The 21,082-nt window shown below is 36.9% G+C and overlaps 3 protein-coding genes across 4 annotated transcripts; all 3 read right to left on the reverse strand.

Annotated features, from left to right (window-relative positions):
- Positions 1-1,578: 1,578 nt before the first annotated feature.
- Positions 1,579-2,416, reverse strand: LOC147553287 (large ribosomal subunit protein bL12c-like). Its single transcript, XM_086670677.1, has one exon. The coding sequence runs from the start codon at positions 2,265-2,267 to the stop codon at positions 1,692-1,694; it is 576 nt and encodes a 191-aa protein (XP_086526803.1). The 5' UTR covers positions 2,268-2,416; the 3' UTR covers positions 1,579-1,691.
- Positions 2,417-3,345: 929 nt separating this feature from the next.
- Positions 3,346-8,084, reverse strand: MDAR4 (monodehydroascorbate reductase 4). The gene is made up of 7 exons (XM_086664733.1): positions 7,717-8,084; positions 6,323-6,374; positions 5,969-6,049; positions 5,141-5,259; positions 4,741-4,960; positions 4,523-4,641; positions 3,346-4,238 (listed from the first exon to the last, which is right to left on the reverse strand). The coding sequence occupies exons 1-7, from the start codon at positions 7,834-7,836 to the stop codon at positions 3,513-3,515; spliced, it is 1,437 nt and encodes a 478-aa protein (XP_086520859.1). The 5' UTR covers positions 7,837-8,084; the 3' UTR covers positions 3,346-3,512.
- A 1,005-nt stretch (positions 8,085-9,089) lies between these two features.
- On the reverse strand, positions 9,090-16,440 carry LOC147553289 (pantothenate kinase 2-like). Of its 2 annotated transcripts, none has more exons than XM_086664735.1 (23): positions 16,129-16,440; positions 15,418-15,714; positions 14,987-15,199; positions 14,850-14,902; positions 14,544-14,660; positions 14,149-14,268; positions 13,952-14,046; positions 13,749-13,842; positions 13,491-13,622; positions 13,250-13,362; positions 12,827-13,019; positions 12,349-12,557; positions 12,170-12,214; positions 11,950-11,998; positions 11,644-11,726; positions 11,408-11,524; positions 11,220-11,283; positions 10,932-11,078; positions 10,656-10,814; positions 10,366-10,449; positions 9,706-9,900; positions 9,509-9,580; positions 9,090-9,311 (listed from the first exon to the last, which is right to left on the reverse strand). In XM_086664735.1, the coding sequence occupies exons 2-23, from the start codon at positions 15,641-15,643 to the stop codon at positions 9,222-9,224; spliced, it is 2,670 nt and encodes an 889-aa protein (XP_086520861.1). In that variant the 5' UTR covers positions 15,644-15,714; positions 16,129-16,440; the 3' UTR covers positions 9,090-9,221. The 2 variants fall into 2 exon arrangements, with proteins under 2 accessions (XP_086520861.1, XP_086520860.1); XM_086664734.1 differs by having other exon boundaries at positions 10,360-10,449; positions 16,129-16,418.
- Between the last annotated feature and the right edge of the window lie 4,642 nt (positions 16,441-21,082).

A 21,082-nucleotide genomic window follows, 5' to 3' on the forward strand; every position in this document is an offset into this window, starting at 1 on the left:
GATTATCGTGATTATTACATATTCATGATGCATCAATGCCTTGTAACGACTCACGCAGATCGTAGTCGAATTCTCACAAAAAAAATCAATCAAGAGAAAGTGAATCACGCAGATCGTAGTCGGATTTCGTGTAAGTCTAGAGTAGGCTTTGACTTGTAACATCTTCTAGCATTACTCTTAAGTACTTTTAGAACGTTACTCAGACTCATAACTTGGAACATATTTGTGACTCTGCGAGCTATTTGCAAAATATTTATAAACTGATTCATTTTGTGATTACGACATACAAGTTCAGCGGAAAATGTAGCACCCTAACCATTTGATCTGTAGTCTGAATTTGTTTCTTGAGTTGTTTGAGTAATCATCTAACAAATATCAGGTTCTCATTTACAAAAGTTAGATTCATGAAAGGATATACATGATTTTCCTTCTAATTCATCAAATCCATGAAAGAAAAAGTCTCTCATTATCACCAAAAGAACAAAGAAGAATCAAACAAAACACATTATTGAGCTTACAAAATCTACTCATCTTTGGTTGGAAAATGTAAACTTTTTCTATTTGAAATCTTCAAGAACCCTGAGTATGTTTAAGCCTGAGATGAATCAGTAAGCAACTGTCATCATAAGCCTGAGATGACTTCAAAGTAAAAGTAATCGAACAATTTTTCTTGTCTTTGTTATAAATCGAGCAAAAGTAACAGATTAAAACAATTGTGGGATAATATGGCACAACTCGTTGAGGGTTGGGTAATTCTCAAATGGATCTGAGGGCGGCTCATCAATAAGGATGGAGGATGTCATAGATTCCACATTGGTTGGACGCGCATAGACTCTAGGTTGCAGGTGCACGGCATTATCTTAGGGTGTCCATGTGACGCCTTCTTGCACTGCCAGGAATAAAACCCATGAGCCACATGCTGGGTCTAATATCGGACAAGCTGTTGAGACTTGAGAGTTGAACCATTACACTAAGAAAAATGAATTTGTCGGTGTTTTGAGGTCCCAAAGGGCAAAGGGTTATGAAAACTGATGTCAGGATCTTCTAACAAGTTCTTGTCTTTGTCATAAATCGTCGCTATGAACCTAGCATCGAAAATGCTTCTCCTAATCTAAATATGCATAACCAGAGAAACCCATTGAAGAATCATCAAGTTTTTGGCAAATGTGATACTAAATCATGACAACAAGAGCTAAAAGTGAAGATTGAAATAGCAATATAGAATTCTGTTTCTACCTATCTTACTCAACCATGGAAAACTCTGAATGAAACTATTAGTGATAATAGTTGATGGAAATCCAAACCCTAATACACAATGTGACTCAAAATGGGTGATTATCTATTTGTGCAGAAACAAGAGATCCTGATAGAATAAACCTATACAACAAGAAAGGAATCAACAAACAAACAAACTTAGGGCTTCTTATGATTCTACTGTGTTCATTCTGGTTCACTAAATTGTAAATAAAAACCCATTAATCAAAGTAAAGATATCTCATTTACCCAATGAAACAACTCAATCAAACAAGCTTCAATCGTGAATCAGTAATGGCAGATACTTGACATGAAAGACAACAATTTGATGAAATAGCATTAAATTTCTAGAAAAGATTCAAACTTTAGACATTTGTTCAGAAGAAAAACAAGAATTAATTGAGGGGAAAATAACCTTAGGGCTTAGGGATTTTTTTCTAAACAATGGAAACTTTAGCTCCAGCTTCCTCAAGTGTCTTCTTAGCTTCTTCAGCTTCTTCTTTACTAGCTCCTTCCTTGAATTTCTTAGGTAATCCTTCGATTAACTCCTTTGCCTCTTTCAAAGCTAAACTGGTTAAAGCTCTGACAGCTTTAATGGTGGCAATTCTAGCATTACTTGGAACTTCATCAATAACAACATCAAACTCTGTTTTTTCTTCAACAACAGGAGCTGCTGTTTCAGCACCGGCACCAGGAGCAACGGCGATGGCAGCCGGAGCAAAAGCAGCAGCTGAAACACCTAATTCTTCTTGCAACCAATCAACAAGACCACGAGCTTCTTCTAGGGTTAAACTAGCTAGTTCTTTTCCGAGTTTCTCAACTTTCTCAGATGCGGCGACAGCAGAGATGGGAGGGAGAAAAGTGACTCTACGAGAGAATTTAGGGGTTTGTGATGATGGGTATTTTAGGGTTTGGTTAGAGAAGGTGGAAGAGAAAGTGGGTTTAGGATAAGAGGATGAGGGTGTTGCATATGAGGAAGAACAAATGGTGAGAGTAGAGAGAGTTGAAGCCATTTTTATGTGTAGTTGGAGAAACAGAGAGCAAAGAGAGTGAGAGATAAGAGAGAAGAAGTGAAAAGAAATTGAAAAGGATAACGTTATTGATATATCTTCTTCTATCTCAAAGTTAAATTACTCAAATAGGTCTTTCTTTCTTTTCTATCTCAAATAGGTCATGATTGAAGTTTGAGGAACGAAAATAGGATCGCACCTTGTAGTGTTCGGTGAAATGCATCAAAACTCACATTTACAAGATAACTCCGATTCTTGTTCTCAAAGAAAATCGTAAGCTTGGGATAAATGAGTTTGCAGACTTCTTTAGAAATCATGAATGAGTAATCAACCGATAATATTAATCTCTATAAAAGTTTTTAGTTTCACCCACTACTAAGTTGGTCCATTATATCGGGAAACAAAAACAATAATCCTCCTCGACACAGAATTCCGAGCTAGCCCATTTTTAAGTTGGTCTACTAGTTTGGTAAATTTGTTCGACGTAACACAAAGTCTAGAGTTGGCCCGAGCTGCTGACCTGGCGGGGTCGGTTGATGACACTGTCTTCTCCATTTTTCTTGATATTATACATGACTGGAACATGATTCTTGGTTAGCAAAAAAAAGAGTTGTGGCTTACTTTTTCTTAAATGTTACTTGCGTTGAAATTTAAAAAAATTTAGCAAACCAATTCTGCACCATAAATTCAAATTTATTTAGATATCGTGCTACTTAGTTTATTAACAATAAAAGTTTGTTTATATCGGGTTCCCTATATAATAGTAGCAAATCCTTGTTCCGAAACCAACATCTGCTACTTATTTGTGTGGCAAAATAGGTCTTTCTTTTCAAAAGCACAAACACCGCCTTCCTTGTTTCTTTAACTGTCAAATACACAGTGTAAAAGAGGTGTAAATAATGCCATTTCAAATTCAGTAAGGCAACTGTCAACAACAAAAAAAAACTAGAAAGCCAAAGCTAACCCAAGGAGGGCTAAAAGTTTCTTGCTAAGCCACAAACAACAAAAAAGTATGCTATTTAACTTGCAATAATTTTACTGTTCATACTTTGGATAAGAACTGAAATGATAAAAATACAACTTTATAAAGTAACAACATTTTTGAATAAATAGAGATGTATGATCTGAAAAGGATTTCAGATCTGACAAGTATTCAATACAAACAGCATTCTACAACATGAATATTACAACAGATATGAATAACCATTAATCAAATCAAACCAAGATAAAGTTTATCTCTCTAGTCTATTACCACCTCCGACGTCTCCTCCCATACCAGTAACCAAATCCCGCTATCGATGCAGCCAGAACAACTCCGGCTGTGACGTGCCAAATGAACGTCGGCTTTAAGACAATCCCAGAACTAGAAACCTCGATTTTGGGTATTGACGGCGGTTGTTTCTGAGATATTGAAACTGCAAAACAAAGACCTTGTCGTTCCAACTCTGCCAAGTCTTCGATCTCTGGTTTGAGCCTGGTTGCCATAGCTATAGCTTCATATTCTTCTTTAGTACCTCCTTCAAGGAAAGACCCAACAAGATGACCTTTACTTACCCAATAAGCTCCAAATGTGCTCCCTGAGAAATCCCCATAATGAACTACTTCCCCTATATTATCCCCATAAAATTGCCAAGATAATGCGAAAACTCTCGAGTAGAAAAAGGGTAAGTAGTCAAAGTCGCCTGTCTTCTCGGGTGCCATTATAGCAGCAACGGCGTGTTTAGCTGATTTACGGGCTGAGTCAACGTGTTCTAGTCTTCGAGTCTCGCCAAATAGTTTGACAGGAAACGAAGCAACATCTCCAACAGCATACACTAAGCTATTACTTGTTTGCATGCGTCCGTTTACTTTAATCCCACCTTTTTCTAAAGTTAGTTGCCCTTCGAATAGACTTGTATTTGGTCTTATTCCAATTCCGACTACAACCATGTCTGTGGATAGATGAGTTCCGTCCTTCAGAACAACCGCTGTCACCTGTTAATGTTAAAATGATTACCTGTCATTTCAAGATTTCAACTTAAAATAAAACTTATTCTATCTTTATTTTCAAAGACAAATAAGAAAACCGGAGCCACACAACTGACTCCGCAAGTCAGCTGGGTTGGTCCCAGACGAGTCTCCCAATCAAGTCTCCCCACTTACTAACCGAACTCCCGAGTCGGGGGTTCGTCCATGGATCAGCTCGTGCTCTTTCTGATCCATGAACTTGGGCAAGTGGATAATAACATCATTTTATACACAATAATGTGACTACAAACCTTTCCGTTGGAGTCCTTCTCGAATGATGACAAAACGGTTCCTTTGATGAATTTGACTCCTTTGGCTTTGTAATAATCCTCATAGAAACTCGCAATCTTTTCTGTGAATAACCGAGCCACTGGCAAAACCAAGAGCCGTAGAAAGATACTTGCATTATAAGGAGCTTATTATGGAAATGAATAAGCATCAAACTCAAGAGAAAGATAATCATACTTACTGCAATGAGCTTCTGGGAAGACCATGGCAACATTCAACTTATTTATCACCAAAGAAGCGGCACACTCCATGCCTATGTAGCCACCACCAATCACAACAGCATTGCCACCATTACAAGATTTAACCACTTCAACTATCCTGGTTGAATCAGCTATATTCCGCAAATAACATACATTTTCGGCATCTGACCCATTAACTCCGAATTCTTCAAGCTTTAACGCCTGTAAGAAATTCAATCAAAACGAAGGCTCGTCAACTTTTACACGAAGGGTAGTGAGAATCAAACAAATAAGACAAGAGGCGAGCCTGTACGTAAGCTAAAATTCAATACTTTTTGGCTAAATTTGTTCAGGTGCATCGGAGTAAGATATGTTTAAACTTTAAAAGGTTAGATCTAATACCCGAGCCCCAGTTGCAATGATAAGGAAGTTATAACTTATAGTTTCTCCGAGCAACGTTAACAATGTCTTCCGCCTCACATCAACAGATTTAACACGAGTTCCAAGAACTAGTTCAATTCCTACAAAGGTTGAAATTCTGACCGTTAGTCACAATAATGAATGAATATATATATATATATATATATATATATATATATATATATATATATATATATATATATATATATATATATATAAGAATTAACCACAATAGTACTTTCTTATAGTTGGCTAACCAATTTATTTCTACAACAAACAGAACTTGGAGGAAGAACGAAAAGAAAAAGGACAGGGTATTTCGATCAGATGTTAGTATCTTATTAGATAGTCAATACCCGACCACTAAATCCACATTAGTAGGGACATACGGATCAAAATTTATGAATACGACCCCATAACATAAGTTTGATATCATATAACCAACAAAATGTGCAGATAAGTTTGTAGGTAACTCTAAAAGAATGAGGAAATTAATCTATAGTAATCACCAAAAATTCTTATACATTTTTCTTTCATGAAGTCGGAAACGGGATTGGGATTGATGGTTACGATGAATTGTTATAAGTTTTCCGTTTAATGCAATACCCAAGGAATGATATTGTCCAGAAAGAACTTAATGCATGTATAAGTATAAAAGGCATGATTTAATAAAGAAACACACGATTAAAAAATGTAATATTTGCATGAGATTCAGAATATGAAAGTAAAGAACCAGATGTCTTAATCTTCAATGAGAAAGAATACAGAATGACTATCCCAAGAGCACGTGAAATGCCAAGAAGTAATTACCATGTTCCTTGTACCATTTCGGAGTCAACCTCTCATCGTTTGCCCCTACACAGGTATGAAAAGACGGGAGACGTGCAGGAGCTGCATATCACAATAAATTACGGTGAGAAAAACCTACAGATCTTGGTGAGGTATTTGCGAAATAGAATGATAAGATTTTGGCGAAAACAGTTATCAATTCGGAAACTGCAAAATGATATACCCAAAGATCTTTATGAGACAATATGACTGGAATCTAAGATTATGTTTTCAGTTAAGAAAATAAGATGCAAGGAAACTTCCCCAAGTGGAAAAATTGTGTGTTTCATTTTAATGTGTGGTCTCGTGTTTTTTCCGAATAAGGTGTGAAGATACCTTCTGGGAGTAAAAACCCTTTGCTTAGTGCTGGCCTTTCATAAGGCACAACCTGCCATAGACAACAAAAACTCCATCAAGCTACATGACCAGGTAGCTAATAGACTGCAAGCAAACAAAAAAGTCACGAGAACGAAGCACAGAACTATTGCTGAGTATCTTATCATTCAAAGAAGTCAATTCTGAGGGTCTTGACAAATTCTCAATTATACAAAATAGTACACATGACAGTGATGATATGAAGTAAATATTCCCTAACAATATAGCCAAGACACCACATATAGTCCAGTCCAGAAGCACCGAAAACTAACAATTCTGAAAGTGTCGGAGGATTTATTAATCGGGTTTTCTATAGCCTGAACTATTCATTTATTTTAACCTTCTGAAACGTGTGATCATTCAGTAGTACACAAATATATAGTTGAAAGATTCGACCTAAATAAATAATATTTTTAAACCTAAGATATTCGATTAAGAGATGTAGAGAAGTTCTTCTCGCTGAGACCATTAAAACTGTAGCGGTAAAGCTGAAGAAAGAAACCCAATTGCTAATGTACGCCACGATTATAACGTCTCCTGTGGAATACCACGATTACTTCCGTGGAATTTTTTAACGTCTCTGTTGGTAATTTCAAATTTAAGGAGGAAGCGAATGCGAGTAGGATTGGTTAGCCATGCTTCATGATTGGAAACACGGGAACCACAAAGTACATGCCACTCAGCCAAAGAAATATAACGGAGAGTCGACCGAAATCGGCACTAAATACTTTTCGAGAGATCTCCTCCAAATCACTGGCATGGGTATCGAAATCTTGAGCATCAGTATGTAAGTCCCAGATCCAAGTGGTAGTACCAGGACTGTTAGCTATTGTTCTCCTTGAGAAATAGCCTGGTATGTCCCATTCCACGAAACTCGCCTAAGGCGCTATCTAAATCAATAATTAGGCTCCATAATTGTTCTTAACAGGTTATAAATCAGTCAGATTACTCTTAATCAATGGATTGAATTTGGGTTTTCCTCTTGTTTCCAGAATATGGCTAGAATGAATTGAATGAATCACAAATCCATTTCTGAAAAAAAAACTGTCTTTCTTGCATACCCAAACTAGAAATTTGCAACAAGAAACAGAATTAGAAGTTCAATCAAATTAACTACTACTAAATCTATCAGCTAAGTTCATAACAAGATTGAACCTTTTAATCAATTAAACAACCAGAGAAGAAAACTTGGGTAAACAGAAATTAGAGTAGTCAGTAGTTTGATTATATCAATGAATTTTAACTAATTGTTCCCAAAAAATGTCAAATTCAATAAAAGAGTAGATACCCAAAAACCATATGAACCTGTAAAAGCTCATAAAATTATAAAAGGGGAGTGAAAAAGGGGGTTTTACTGATTCTTCAGAGATGATGCAAAGTTCTCCATGAGAAATTCCTCTCCTTGAGAACTCAAGAGCTGCATAACCAGCAGCGACTCCTCCACCTAGAATCACATAAACAAAAGCTCTTCCCATCTCTTTCTCTCTCTAAACTCACTTTCTCTCTCTCTCTAAAACATTAAAACAAAACCCAAAACAGTGATTTTGGAATCAGACTAGAAATGGGTTTGAAGATTTTGGAACGAAATTCTGATTTTCAATCCATCTCGTATTCTCTTGTTCGATAAAAATTGCTTTTTTTCTTTTTTGAGGTTGTTAAGAAGATATGCCCATCTTTTGTTAATTACTATTATGTCCCTCTAAATGTTTCTCTTACCTTTTCCAGTACGCTTACTCTGCTTATTATAATTTAAATTTGGGTTATTTCCCTAATGGCCCCCAACTTTGTGACTAGTTTCCCGCCTGGCCCCCTACTTTACGAAAAATACCCATATGACCCCCTTCCGTTATAACACCGTCACTCTCTCTCCTCCATCATGTTTTCACTCTCTGCCAAGTCACGCCACATCATATTTTATGCCACCTCATCATCTTCTCCAGCATGGGTCGCCAGTATTTTTCGTAAAGTAGAGGGTCAGGCGGGAAGCTGGTCACAAAGTTGGGGGCCATTAGGGAAATAACCCTTTAAATTTTAGTCTCATTTCTTTCATGGTAAGAATAAAAAAGAAAATGTCATTTTTTTTTTTATGTTTGATAATTCGTTAATTTGATTTGTTTTTTTAGAAGAAATACTACACCTACAAGTCAAAAATATGTCGACAGTAACTGAGTCTGAAAAACATTCGATTATGTTTATTGGTGTTTGTGACGAAAATTTTGTTGTAAACTCGCGCTTGCATATGGTAGTTAAATTCAAAACTCTTTTTTCAATTCCGAGACCTGTGAATCTAAGATACAATTGTCTGTGAAAAGAAAAATAGGAAATTAATAAAACAAACTGTGTATTTCAAAATTTCTAACATTTTCCAATTTTATCGTTTAATTGTAAACAAAGAGATTTTCTCGTAAAGAAATACCCAAGTTTTCGATCTTCTTTTTTTATCACTTTGATTTTTTATACTCGAGTTTCTTAGTTTTCATGTCTGTTTAGGGTTTAGCCCAAGGATTGGACAAGAACACCTGAAAAACCAACCACCAATTACACCAAATAATTCCAAAATGTCTTAAAATGGTCCCACTCCAAATCAATAACATCATCACAATGCAGTCAGTGGATATGGTTTAGGTTGGAGAGTGTGAAGTATGGATAACTGTAAATTTTCAAAGGGATTGGTTTTCTGACCTCATCAAAATTTCCATTCTTCAAATGAAATATCAACCCTCAGATAAGATTCAAAAATCTGTTTTCATTTAAATAAAAATTAGGTCTAACATATACAACTAACATGATTAAGTTAATAAACAAAGGGATCGGTGTAACGCGGTAAGGTCCGTACATCATGAGCTGGTAAGGGTAGGTTTCATGGAGCTGGCTCATATCGGCAGACACAATCGTATATATTTCCTTTGATTAGTTTCTCTGCTAGTCTCTGATTCTTCACCATTGCAAGCTGCAAAGACAAACGCCACAGTTAATGAAATGTTATGAACAGGCAAGAGTAGATCGATAGTCAACACTAATAGAAGGAGAATAAAAGAATTTGGCGTATATGCATTTCGCGCTTTCTTCGATTGAATCCTATCATTTCAAACATAAAAAATCGGAAGAGTAGTCCGTCTAAATGTTGTGGAAATGCAAAAAAATTACCTTCAGAGTATCGCATTTAAATCGTGCATTAAAGTTGGTATGAAGCGCACGACCCATCCCCTCCAATATTATCTGGACGACGAAAAATTAAGTAGACGCCATGATTCATATAGTTATTAGATACTTAAGCTACCAAATTAGACAAAAGAACCCGAGTCTAATGCACAAAATATTAGGACGAGAAAAAATTGTCTCACCAAGTCAGCATCCTTTGCAGCAGCAGCAAGTTCTGAGCTAACCTGACGGAGATCTATACATGGACTCCCACACCCGTTCTCGACAACCATCAAAGGAGTTGAAGATGAATTCTCTTTAGAAACTTCTTGGATGTTTGTCATTGCATCGACTAGTAAACCTCCTGCTTCGGCAGCTTTACGAAGGATATCACAATGCTGTGGAGGAAAAAAGCGATAGTTTTATCTGACGCTCTTAAAGGAAAGAAGGATCTAGAGTCTCGAACTCTTGATACCTCGAGGATACGGTACAAGAAATGGGTAAAGCCAGACAGGTAATTTGGCAGGAGTATCTGGATTATGTCCAATGTCATTGATAAGCAAATCTTTTCAGACAAGTGTGTTTTCTTTCTTTTCCCAAAATCAGATTTGAAATCTGACTCGAGATCTGAATTGACTCGGGTCAGGTTCAGAATGTTCGTTTTCTAGCTTATCTGAATGACTGACTCGAGCTGATTTTGAGTTCGTTTGAAGTCGGACATAAAATAAGTTTGATGTAAGAATTTATTATCTGAATTAACTATTGTGCCCTTGACCAAAACAAGTTAGACTCAGATTCAGATAATTAAAAAACAAACACCACCTAAAGTTGAAAAATATTTTTGAGGAAAATCTTACACAAACCTTTGCAGCCTCTGCTACTATTTCAGGAAGTTCCATCGCGGTAACATCATTTAGTGCAGGAAGAGAATTAGCTACTAGGACAACCTACATAAACAGTCCCAAATTAAGGCGACATGTAAGAACCATAAATACATGTGAAACAATGAGGACAGATAAACGGACGTCAAACGCAAAGTTATCGACACTCAAACTTAAAATGCGGAAAAATGGTCCTAATTTTATGGCTTTTCAGTGGAAGGACCATAAAATATCCTTATAGTGGCTGATTTTGCATACAAGGAAAATCCCACCTCTGTTCCACGTCGGAGGAGTTCCCGTGCTAGAGGAAGCATTCCAAGAACAACATCAGCACCCGAGTTGTCAACAAAGAGTAATGCCCTTTTATGAGGACGGGGTTTCTCGTCTCCAGAACCTAGCATCCTTTCTTTAAAAAGGTCAAAATCGTCCACCTGAAAGCAACGGAAAAGAATTTATATAAAATTTTAAGAATTTACCAACTGAAGATCAACGAATCCCTGAATTTTGTTCATGGGATTTGCGTAGATGTTACATCTTATTTCACTTGCCTGCCAGGGCCGTTGCATCTTGTTACGGCTCATACGATATATTTCGATAATAGTTCCTTTATGATAGAGGTCCACACAAGCACGAGATCCCCAATCAAAGATATTTGAAGCAAGAACACCTTCAATAAGAGCAAGTAGTCTTGATTCCTACAAAAAAATATGTAGGGATATACATAGTTAAATCATACAGCAAGCAATCCGACGGATTGATTTTTTTATTATATTTCCATTTCCGACAAAAAAGTGACGAATAGGCAACAATTTCATGTAAGAAAATATTTTGCATACCTCGCTCATACTATCAAGCTCTATTAGAAGGTCTGAGAGAACAGCAAGGGATGCTTCATTTTCCCTATCACATGTGATATGATATAGATTAGAAAACACGTAGACAAAGAAGCATCCAGTTCAAATGTCTAGTTTAGGAGTAGATTGGCATTCAAATCTATATCGGAAATCTAAAAACAGATTATTACCTCTGTTTTATGGACCTATATGCATCGACAAATTGGAACTCCCTCAGGCATTCTTCCCGTAGCTCCAAAAGATTGGCCAATCCTAACTTTCCATAAGCAGCAGGTTCCTCCATCAATCTGTTTAACATCTTAGAAAATCACGAGGAAGAAGATAAAAGAGAATACCCTTATAATATCTTAAGAAATCTTCTTTGAAATAAGGGAATGCAGATTGGGTTTCAGTGGACATGACTTACCTTGCCAAATGAGCAGAAAAAGCGCGGGCAAATGCATCACCTCTTCTTTTGGCATCATCAGTTCCACCTTCACTAGCTACAGCCTAGTACCGAAAAGTTTTAAAATCACATAATTAGGCAGTTCATGCTTGAACTTCAGTTATGGGTTAACGGGTAAAATAAAAAATCAAAATCGCAAATTGGATTGGAAAGGTTTGACTAAAAAGTCAAGTACATACAGATTACTGCTGAGATCCAGGTAAAAGTAAATATGAAAAAAAAAAAAAAGCAATTTTAGGATAATTTCACAGAGAGCAGGATGTCTACCTTATCAACAAGGTCAGGCAAATGTTCTGATAGCACAGTGAACCAATACCTACAGCAAGACATGCCTCGATTAAGAATTAAGATAATAACATTTTCATTATAGCCCACTATAGGTCTACTCATTTCCGATCACCACCTATTATAAAGAATTAATGATAAAATAATTGTTGATAAAATGGACTAAAATTCGTAAGTTGCAGAGAAAGAGTTAGTGGCTTACTCAAGCTCACTTGGATCTGATAAGTCGATAGTATTAGGCTCGTATCTGTAGGCATAATGTTATTACATTATAAGGAACACGATCGATACTTGAATAATACATGTAGATTAAATTGATTGAATATATTCTAATGTTTTTTAGATTTCTTTAAAATAATATGATCATGAAACAATACGTACTTTCTCGAGTCTGCCAATAGTGGAAACACCTCTAGTGTGGGTACAAGATGAAGTACTCCAACATTTAAAGAAGCATCGTCAGAGCGGAGAGTATCGCCTTTGGAAGAAGGACTCTCAAAGCCTCCTAAGCCTGTTGTTCTTGGTGAAGCCATTGGTACCGGAGCAATAATCTCAGTGCCCTTCTGCACAAATTTCTCCATCCACGAAATCTGTGTCCGAGAAGATAAATATTGAACTAGTAGATGCTATGAATCTTAACCGAGTAAAATTAGTGGCCTATAAGGCATGAATATCTTAGGAAAGCATTTTATTTAATCCAGAATGATCATATCAAACTTTCTCAATTTGTTCGTATTTTCTTAATCAAAACTGCGTATCTATAATCTCTATGTAGTATATCCTGAACTACTTGAAGAGTGATATATTTTTTCTCAATCACTATAAAAACAAGGCTGTCTATTTGTTAACGTTTACTTGCCTTCTCACTCAAGTCCCCCAGAGGAGGACCATGAATCGTTCCTCCTACATAAGGTGCACCCATTGGAAATCTTTCAACTAAATGATGGGCCATCAAGTCATCAAGCCCATGTCTTTCATAGCTCATGAATGCACCTAACGCTCCTAGAAACCCCTCATGTCGCAAAAACATTGCCTTGGCCGCACCCTTGGACCTACACAAAAAATGCACAAGATTTATCACGACTAGTATGAGCAAGAAATTAAGAATAGATAAAAGATTAAGACGGTTTATGAAATCTAACGATCGTCATATAAGAGAAAAAGCATATTATATGCAAAAACTTTGAGCACTTCACCGATAAAGATTTTACGTATCAAGTCAAATACAGTACGTGTATGTCCTAAGCAAGTTGCTGGAGAATAGTAAAGAATCGTGATATACCAGAACTGCACTGCGAAGGATATCGTGTCCATGGTATAAGCATGGCCTCTGATGAAAAATCCTCCAAAGAATATCCGTTTCAGTCCAAATCGAAGGGCATTCAGGTAAGCGATCTACGAGAAAGGAATTTCCAAGTTAGAAAACTCGAGACCTCGACTAAAAATCAGGGTTATCTACATAAAATATATGTAGATAACCCAAGCAATATTTCTCTAGATATCACTTGCTCAAAGCGACTTACCTGCCCAATATTATATGAAATCATCCGCAAGAGGGACAAGGATATATCTTCAGGTCTATAATCATCAAGCTCCTTATTTTCAGAAATTGTTTTTCCAAAGCTAGAAGCAATTGTTGATGCCGAGAGACCAATCTGTTACAATTCAAATATATGTTAAGAAGAAACATAATATCGATCCATCTAGTTCACCTTTCTAAGGTGCATAATTATTTAACGAGCCTTATATCGATACAAACGAGATTAAGATAAAATAAGCACCTTCGAATAGTCCATGCCACCATAGATGTCTCCAACAAGCATGTCTATAACTTTATTATCTCCCCGTTGACTCAACTCTAACAACTCATCAAAACTGAAAGCAGAAGTGAAAAACAGATCAGTATAGAAATTTGTAAAATAAGCAAAATTAAATCGTAACACAAGAGAGAACCAAACTAAAATGTTTGGATGATTAAGACTACCTCTTGCACTTCGTCAAAAGTCTGCCCAATCCCCAATAAGTACCACCACCAACATTTGTGCCACTAACACGCTCAAATGTTCCATCGCCGTCCACCTATATCCAATTCAAGAATCACTATTAGATAACAAATCAGATTTTTCAAGAGGTTCACAAGTTTTTATCTAAGATAAAAATATTAGACAATAATGGATATACCTTGATCATGCTAACACCAGAACCGATGTTAACAAGGAGATAGGGAAACAAATCATTGTTGTCAATCTGCACAAATTCTTTTTGACCCTCCATGTGTGTGAAAGCCTCATGACGTATCGCCTACTCAATGATAAGAAGAAATCAGAATACTGGCAATACAGTAATCGAAAACATTCTTTCCAATCAAAGTTTCAGAAGCAACCTAGTCAATCTAAGTTACACCATGTAATATTTCTAGGACATTATTGATAACAATGATGAGTTAAGAATGACCTGAAAATAATTATCGGAAGCAGAAAACATTATTTATAGCTATATAGTTAAGTTTTCTGCATTAAATTCTGAAGGAATTAATATTAACAATAATGCAAGTAAAATTAGTATTAGAAATCCACCTTAAGCAAAAAGTTGGCTCCAGCGACCAGACAATCCATTTCATCTTCTTTATCAAGACTAACCCCAAGCTTCTCTTTGAAGAGGTCAGTAAACTTGTATGCCCCACCACCTGTGGCCTACTCAGTACGTGAATTTGCATTCACATTTATTAGAAAGAAACTCGAAATATCTAACAATGCAGCTAAGGAATTAACAGAAGCTCAAAATCATCAAAACTCAAAAGCTCATTAACACGTAGAAAAGAGAATTGGACTCTGCTAGACTTTGTTGCGCTGTACAAATAGGCCCCTAAAAACATATGTTACCTTAATTACTGCATTATTCTTGGCTGGAGCCTCAGAGTTCCGTGGATCAATCCCTACAGATATGAGTCAATCTTGGAGTAAGAATGAGATTAGTAGTACAATTATCGAAATAGTGAAGTTGGCGTCAATATGCATACCACCATGGTGAAGCTGCTTGGAATAAATAAAATCTAAGCACTCATTTATCTTCCTAGTTTCGAACTTCACGAAATGCAATCTTCCTCCAAGAATTGGATAGCTCCTTCTACTACCATAAGAAACTCCCAATCGTTCTTTCAAAGACTTTGTCCGCTTATCTTCCACTAAACGATCCACGTGTCTTGAGAAATAGACCAATTTGATCAAAGACCCTAACAATGTGGGAGACAATATTTTAAGATCAAAGGATATAAATTTTATATGATAAAATCACAGATAAACATATTTTGCCAATAATATCGGAGAAGTGATACAACGAATTCTATAAGAATTTAGAAAACTAAGAGAGTAGATAATTGTCAATCGAGAGGTAAGCTTCGTCGACTCAACTATGAAACGCAAAGCAGGTAACGGGTGGAACGTTATTTACCTCCAATATCTAGAGCCAAATGGGATATATCATCAGACTGGTTAGGCAACAAAATAGCAGGGTCTCTGTCCTCGAAATTGCCTTGAATTGCAGCTCCACTAAGATCGAGCTGAGGCCGAGAACTAGATCGATGAATCATAGTAGCTGCTGGTGCCATTTCTTTCTCCCCCTCCTCTTCCTCATTGTCATCTTTGAAATTGGTGCTTTTATGGATGAAACTAGCCATCAATTCAAGTCTCTATCAACAACCTGCCTAACCCTAACTATCTATTCAAGTTTACTTAGTAATGAGTTGTCCTACACCAAAAACCCAAATAAAAAATGGTCCATTAAATACCAGACATGCTAGAAAGATAACAATCACATTGAATAAACATTGAACAACATTATAATATCAAATCAGAAGAAAGACCCAACAATGTATAACCTATAAACATCCCCAAAAATCAAAATTGGAGGTCTTAAATCCAACAATTGACCTAAATAACAACAACCCAAATCATACTTTTAGATTAACTTTACAAATTGTGACAAATCAAAATCATGGGACCTATTTAAGTTGATTTATCTTAAAGTCTCAGCAACCCAAAACAACTTACAATCTTCTGCATTGATATTGACCAATGAAATCAAATAGCAAAAAAACAGAGATTAGCTGAGAAAATCAAAGAAACCTACTTATATAAAATTGAAAGGGATCAAGAAATTCACCTCCTTTCGTGATACTTTATGTCTTGTAAATCCAAATTTCCCAAAATCTGAATGTTGGGAGAACCAGTGAGCTAACCCAAACTTTCTCTCACTTGAAACTTGGAAATTCAGTCAAAAGGAGAAGGTTTGATTGAGAATTCTACTTCAATTTCAGATCATCTACCTACCTCAATGAAAAGAAGAAAGCGAAAAAGGGTGGGACTTTAAAAAGGGGGAGGAATCCTAATTTGAGACGAATAAGTACTTCTAACCGAATCTTAATGGATATCTCTGACGGATTTTACTTGGGAGTTGGGACAAGCGAAAAACAACAGTTTTAGGGGGGGTGGGTGGGGGGTGGGGGGTGGGGGGTAGTGGTTGGGGACATTAGGGGACATTTGAAATGTCCCCAAATGTCCGTGTTATTGGTCGGGGACATTTGAAATGTCCCCAAATGTCCGTGTGTTATTGGTCGGGGACATTTGAAATGTCCCCAAATGTCCGTGTTATTGGTTGGGGACATTTCAAATGTCTCCAAATGTCCCAAAATGTCCGTGTTATTGGTTGGAGACATTTCAAATGTCTCCAAATGTCTGTGTTATTCGTTCGGGACAAGAAATTAGGGACATTTCAAGACAAATTGTTTTTGGGGACATTTGGAGACATTTTAGTGTAAATTTGGGGGGGGGGGGGGGGTAGTGGTTCAGGACATTGGAGGACACTCAGAGACAAAATGTTCCAGAGACATTTCGGGGCATTTGTCCGTAGACAAAATGTCTTTATGGACATTTCAGGACATTTGATTCATAGACAAAATGTCTCAGAGACATTTCAAGACATTTGGTTCAAGACATTTGGTTCATGGACAAAATGTCCTGGGGACATTTCAACATATTGAATCCATGGACAAAATGTGTAGTGGATATTATTATTATTATTATTATTATTATTATTATTATTATTATTATTATCTCATCATTGAAGGATAATTGATAGACATTTATTATTTTAATATTATCATTATTGTCAAACCATATGAAATAATATATTTGTACTCATGTTTCAATAATATATTTTTCGACTTTTGTGGACATCTGTGGATATCTGAGGACATTGATGGCAGTTGGTAGACATTTATTATTTTAATGTAATCATTATTGTCTAATCATACGAAATAAATTTGCCTTACTACTTTGAAAATATATTTTTCGACTTTCGTAGACATCCGTGAATATCTGTGGACATTGATAGATATTTAGTTGATATTTATTATTTTTAATATTATTACTGTCTTACCATATGAAATAAAAAAAAAATAATTAATATTTCCAAATATATATTTTTCGACTTTTGTAGACATCTGTAGATATCTGTGGACATTGATGGACAATTGGTAAATATTTATTATTTAATATAGTTAAATATTAATAATATAATATAATATAATATAATATAATATAATAATATAGTAATATAATAATAAGATAATATTATAATAATATGATTTGATAATAATAATTATTTTTATTACCTTCCTTACTCAAATATATAATAATAATAATAATAATAATAATAATAATAATAATAGTAATAATAATAATAATACAATAATGTAGTAATATAATAATAAGATAATATTATTATAATATGATTTGGTAATAATAATTATTTTATTATCTTCCTTACTCAAATGTCCCCAAGTGTCTTCCATATTTTGAGAGACATTTTCTCTCCAAAAGCTCTAGGGAATGTAAATATTTAAATTACTAGGGGCCGCCCACTTAGATACGGTAACAATCTCACTTACTGTATGATTTATCCTATAGTCATTCTCGGGTGCCAATGGCTGGGGCATCTAATTGCCCATAATCATTTGGGTGTCAATGGCTTTGAAAAATATTAGCTTACTTCAACCAAAAAACAAAAAAAAACAAAAATATTAGAACTTTGAAGGATTGGGATCTGTAGTGGCAAAAAATCGTACTAGGCCCACTTCGCCTAAACGTCGCCTAGACCCAGCCTACTTCGAATAAATATCACTTGGGTCTATCCCACTAGCCTACTAGTTGGACACTCTCCAACGTGGAATTCGACCCACTAGAGGTCCAAACGGTTCTAAGCCCTTGTGAACGTCCATCTAGAGTTCTAGACGAACAATAACCCATTAAAAGTAATAATACTCCAAGCACCCCTTGGTCGCCCTCAACCGAGTCTGTTGTTTACCGAGTCAACCTCAACTCCGGAGACCTCGCCACGTATTCATTTGACGAAGTCCCTCTAAAACCCCACGTCGCCTTAAGTACCGTTAGGCGATCTCAGACTACGAAGAGTCTAAAGTCGAGGCGGCGTAATCGTACGGTCAAATTGCTCTAGACGACAGATCGACGACTAGAATGAGTCTCCCTTAGGGTTCAAAGTCACCCTCAACCCCAAGTATTTCGGACCTGATAGACTCCACGAGTCCATCAACCGCCTATAAATAGAAGGAGATTCAGACTCCAAAGGCATCGAATACCGACTAGAAAACTACTGAACACTCTTCTCTCTCTCATCTTTAGTATCTTCAGTGCTCTAGACGACGATAATCGACCTTCGAATTCCTGAAGACTTGAAGGGTAATCTTCTAGGGGATCACTCTAGACGAGGATATTACATCTTCAAGCTCCATCACCCTCGAAGTCCTTCTGAAGTCCTTTCGAGACGACCTCTCGACCTGCTCCAGGAGATCAATCTGACCAACTATCCCGTAGAGTCGAAGCTCCGGCCACTCTACGAGTCTAGCCACCCTCCGTCGATACAACACGGTGACACCCTCAGCATTCAATCGTTTAAATACTTATCTTTTATAGTTTGCTGACTTGACCGTCGGAGTGCCCTTGGCAAGACACCATCGCGGTGTCCCCAAGACTTCACGGTTTCACTTGTTTTTGTCTGTCTACAGGTCCAACCGAAACTTCGTTCGTCTCGAGGTCTAAAGCCCAAGTTGTCGGTGGCCCACCAATCGACGATCTATTAATTGTGTGATTTTCTACCGTCCACAGGATCTAAAATTTGAATTGCTAATATAGAAATAGTTCATTACTACATTATTGTTTAGAATAAAAAAATTGGCAAGTAATGAAAAAATTGTTACAATAAGTATGTATGGAGATGAAAACTTGTGATTCCTCGTGGCATACAATTGCAACAACCACAACCAAACTTTCAAAAAACTTCCTTCGGGGTTGCAACTAGAACTTGTTGCGGCAGTAGCATTTGAGACCGCTGAGTACCACAAGTTACTTTTTTTTTATGAAAAACCACAAGTCCACAAGTTTCTTGTTGTTGAAGTTTCAATTTCCCGTGCTCAGGGAGGAACTACCACTACGTAAACGTGACTTGATCAAGTAGTTATCCATGCTTCTTACATTAGTTAGTCCTACAAGTAACATTTAAGTGCTACAATCTAAGGGGGGGGGGGGAGTGGTTCAGGACATTGAAGGACACTCAGAAACAAAATGTTCCAGAGACATTTCAAGACATTTCGGGACATTTGTCCGTAGACAAAATGTCTTTATGGACATTTCAGGACATTTGATTCATAGACAAAATGTCTCAGAGACATTTCAAGACATTTGGTTCATGGACAAAATGTCCTGGGGACATTTCAACATATTGAATCCATGGACAAAATGTGTAGTGGATATTATTATTAGGGTTAATTCCGTTTTGGCCCCCGATTTGTGACCAACTGGCCGTTTTAGCCCCCATAAGTGTCCGGCAGTTCGTTTTGGCCCCAAGGGCTAAATTTTTGACGAAATTATCCTCGGGGGCCAAAACAGAATTATTTGTGAAAAAGGTTAAAAACAAAAAAAAACCACATCACACCTTTCTTTATCATCCACCTCATCTTATCACTCCTCCACCACACCACCTCCTCTCCACCTCACCCTTCTTCTCCGGCAGGATGTTGCCGGCCGGAATAAAAAATTCCGGCCGGCCACTTTTTAAAAAAAAAAAAAATTTCTCTCTCTTCTTCATCTCCTTCTTTCTCTCTCTTCTTCATCTTCTTCTTTCTTTCTTCTTCTTTCTTTCTTCTTCTTTCTTTCTTCTTCTTTCTTTACCTCTCTCTCTCTCTAACCCTTCTATTTCTCTCTCTCTAACCCCTCTCTCTCTCTCCCTATAACTCCGGCGAAGGGGCGGAGCCCCTTCGCCGGAGAACCAGACCTTGAAGGTCTGGTTGGAAACCAGACCTTCAAGGTCTGGTTTCAAACCAGACCGAGATCTGGTTTCTACAACCAGATCCCGGTCTGGTTTGAAACCAGATCGGAATCTGGTTTCTAACACCAGATTCCGATCTGGTTTCAAACCAGACCGGGATCTGGTTGTAGAAACCAGATCTCGGTCTGGTTTGAAACCAGACCGAATCTGGTTTCAAACCAGACCTTGAAGGTCTGGTTTCCAACCAGACCTTCAAGGTCTGGTTCTCCGGCGAAGGGGCTCCGCCCCTTCGCCGGAGTTATAGGGAGAGAGAGAGAGGGGTTAGAGAGAGAGAAATAGAAGGGTTAGAGAGAGAGAGAGGTAAAGAAAGAAGAAGAAAAAAAGAAGAAGAAAGAAAGAAGGAGATGAAGAAGAGAGAGAAAGAAGGAGATGAAGAAGAGAGAGAAATAAAAAAAAAAAAAAATTTATTTTGGTAAAGGTGGCCGGCCGGAATTTTTTATTCCGGCCGGCAACCTTTCGCCGGAGAAGAAGGGTGAGGTGGACAGAGTGATGTGTCAATTGTTAGATGAGGTGGACAAAGAAAAAGAAAAAAAATAAATTACAGAAATGCCATGGGGGTATAATTGGGAGGTTGGAAAACATTTGGGGCCATTTAGGAATTTTTTGGGGCCAAAACGAACTGCCGGACACTTATGGGGGCTAAAACGGCCAGTTGGTCACAAATCGGGGGCCAAAACGGAATTAACCCTTATTATTATTATTATTATTATTATTA

Source organism: Eschscholzia californica, unplaced genomic scaffold (assembly GCF_041429995.1).
Source record: "Eschscholzia californica isolate CP2 unplaced genomic scaffold, dmEscCali1.0.p SCAF_3, whole genome shotgun sequence".
Lineage (NCBI taxonomy): Eukaryota > Viridiplantae > Streptophyta > Magnoliopsida > Ranunculales > Papaveraceae > Eschscholzia > Eschscholzia californica.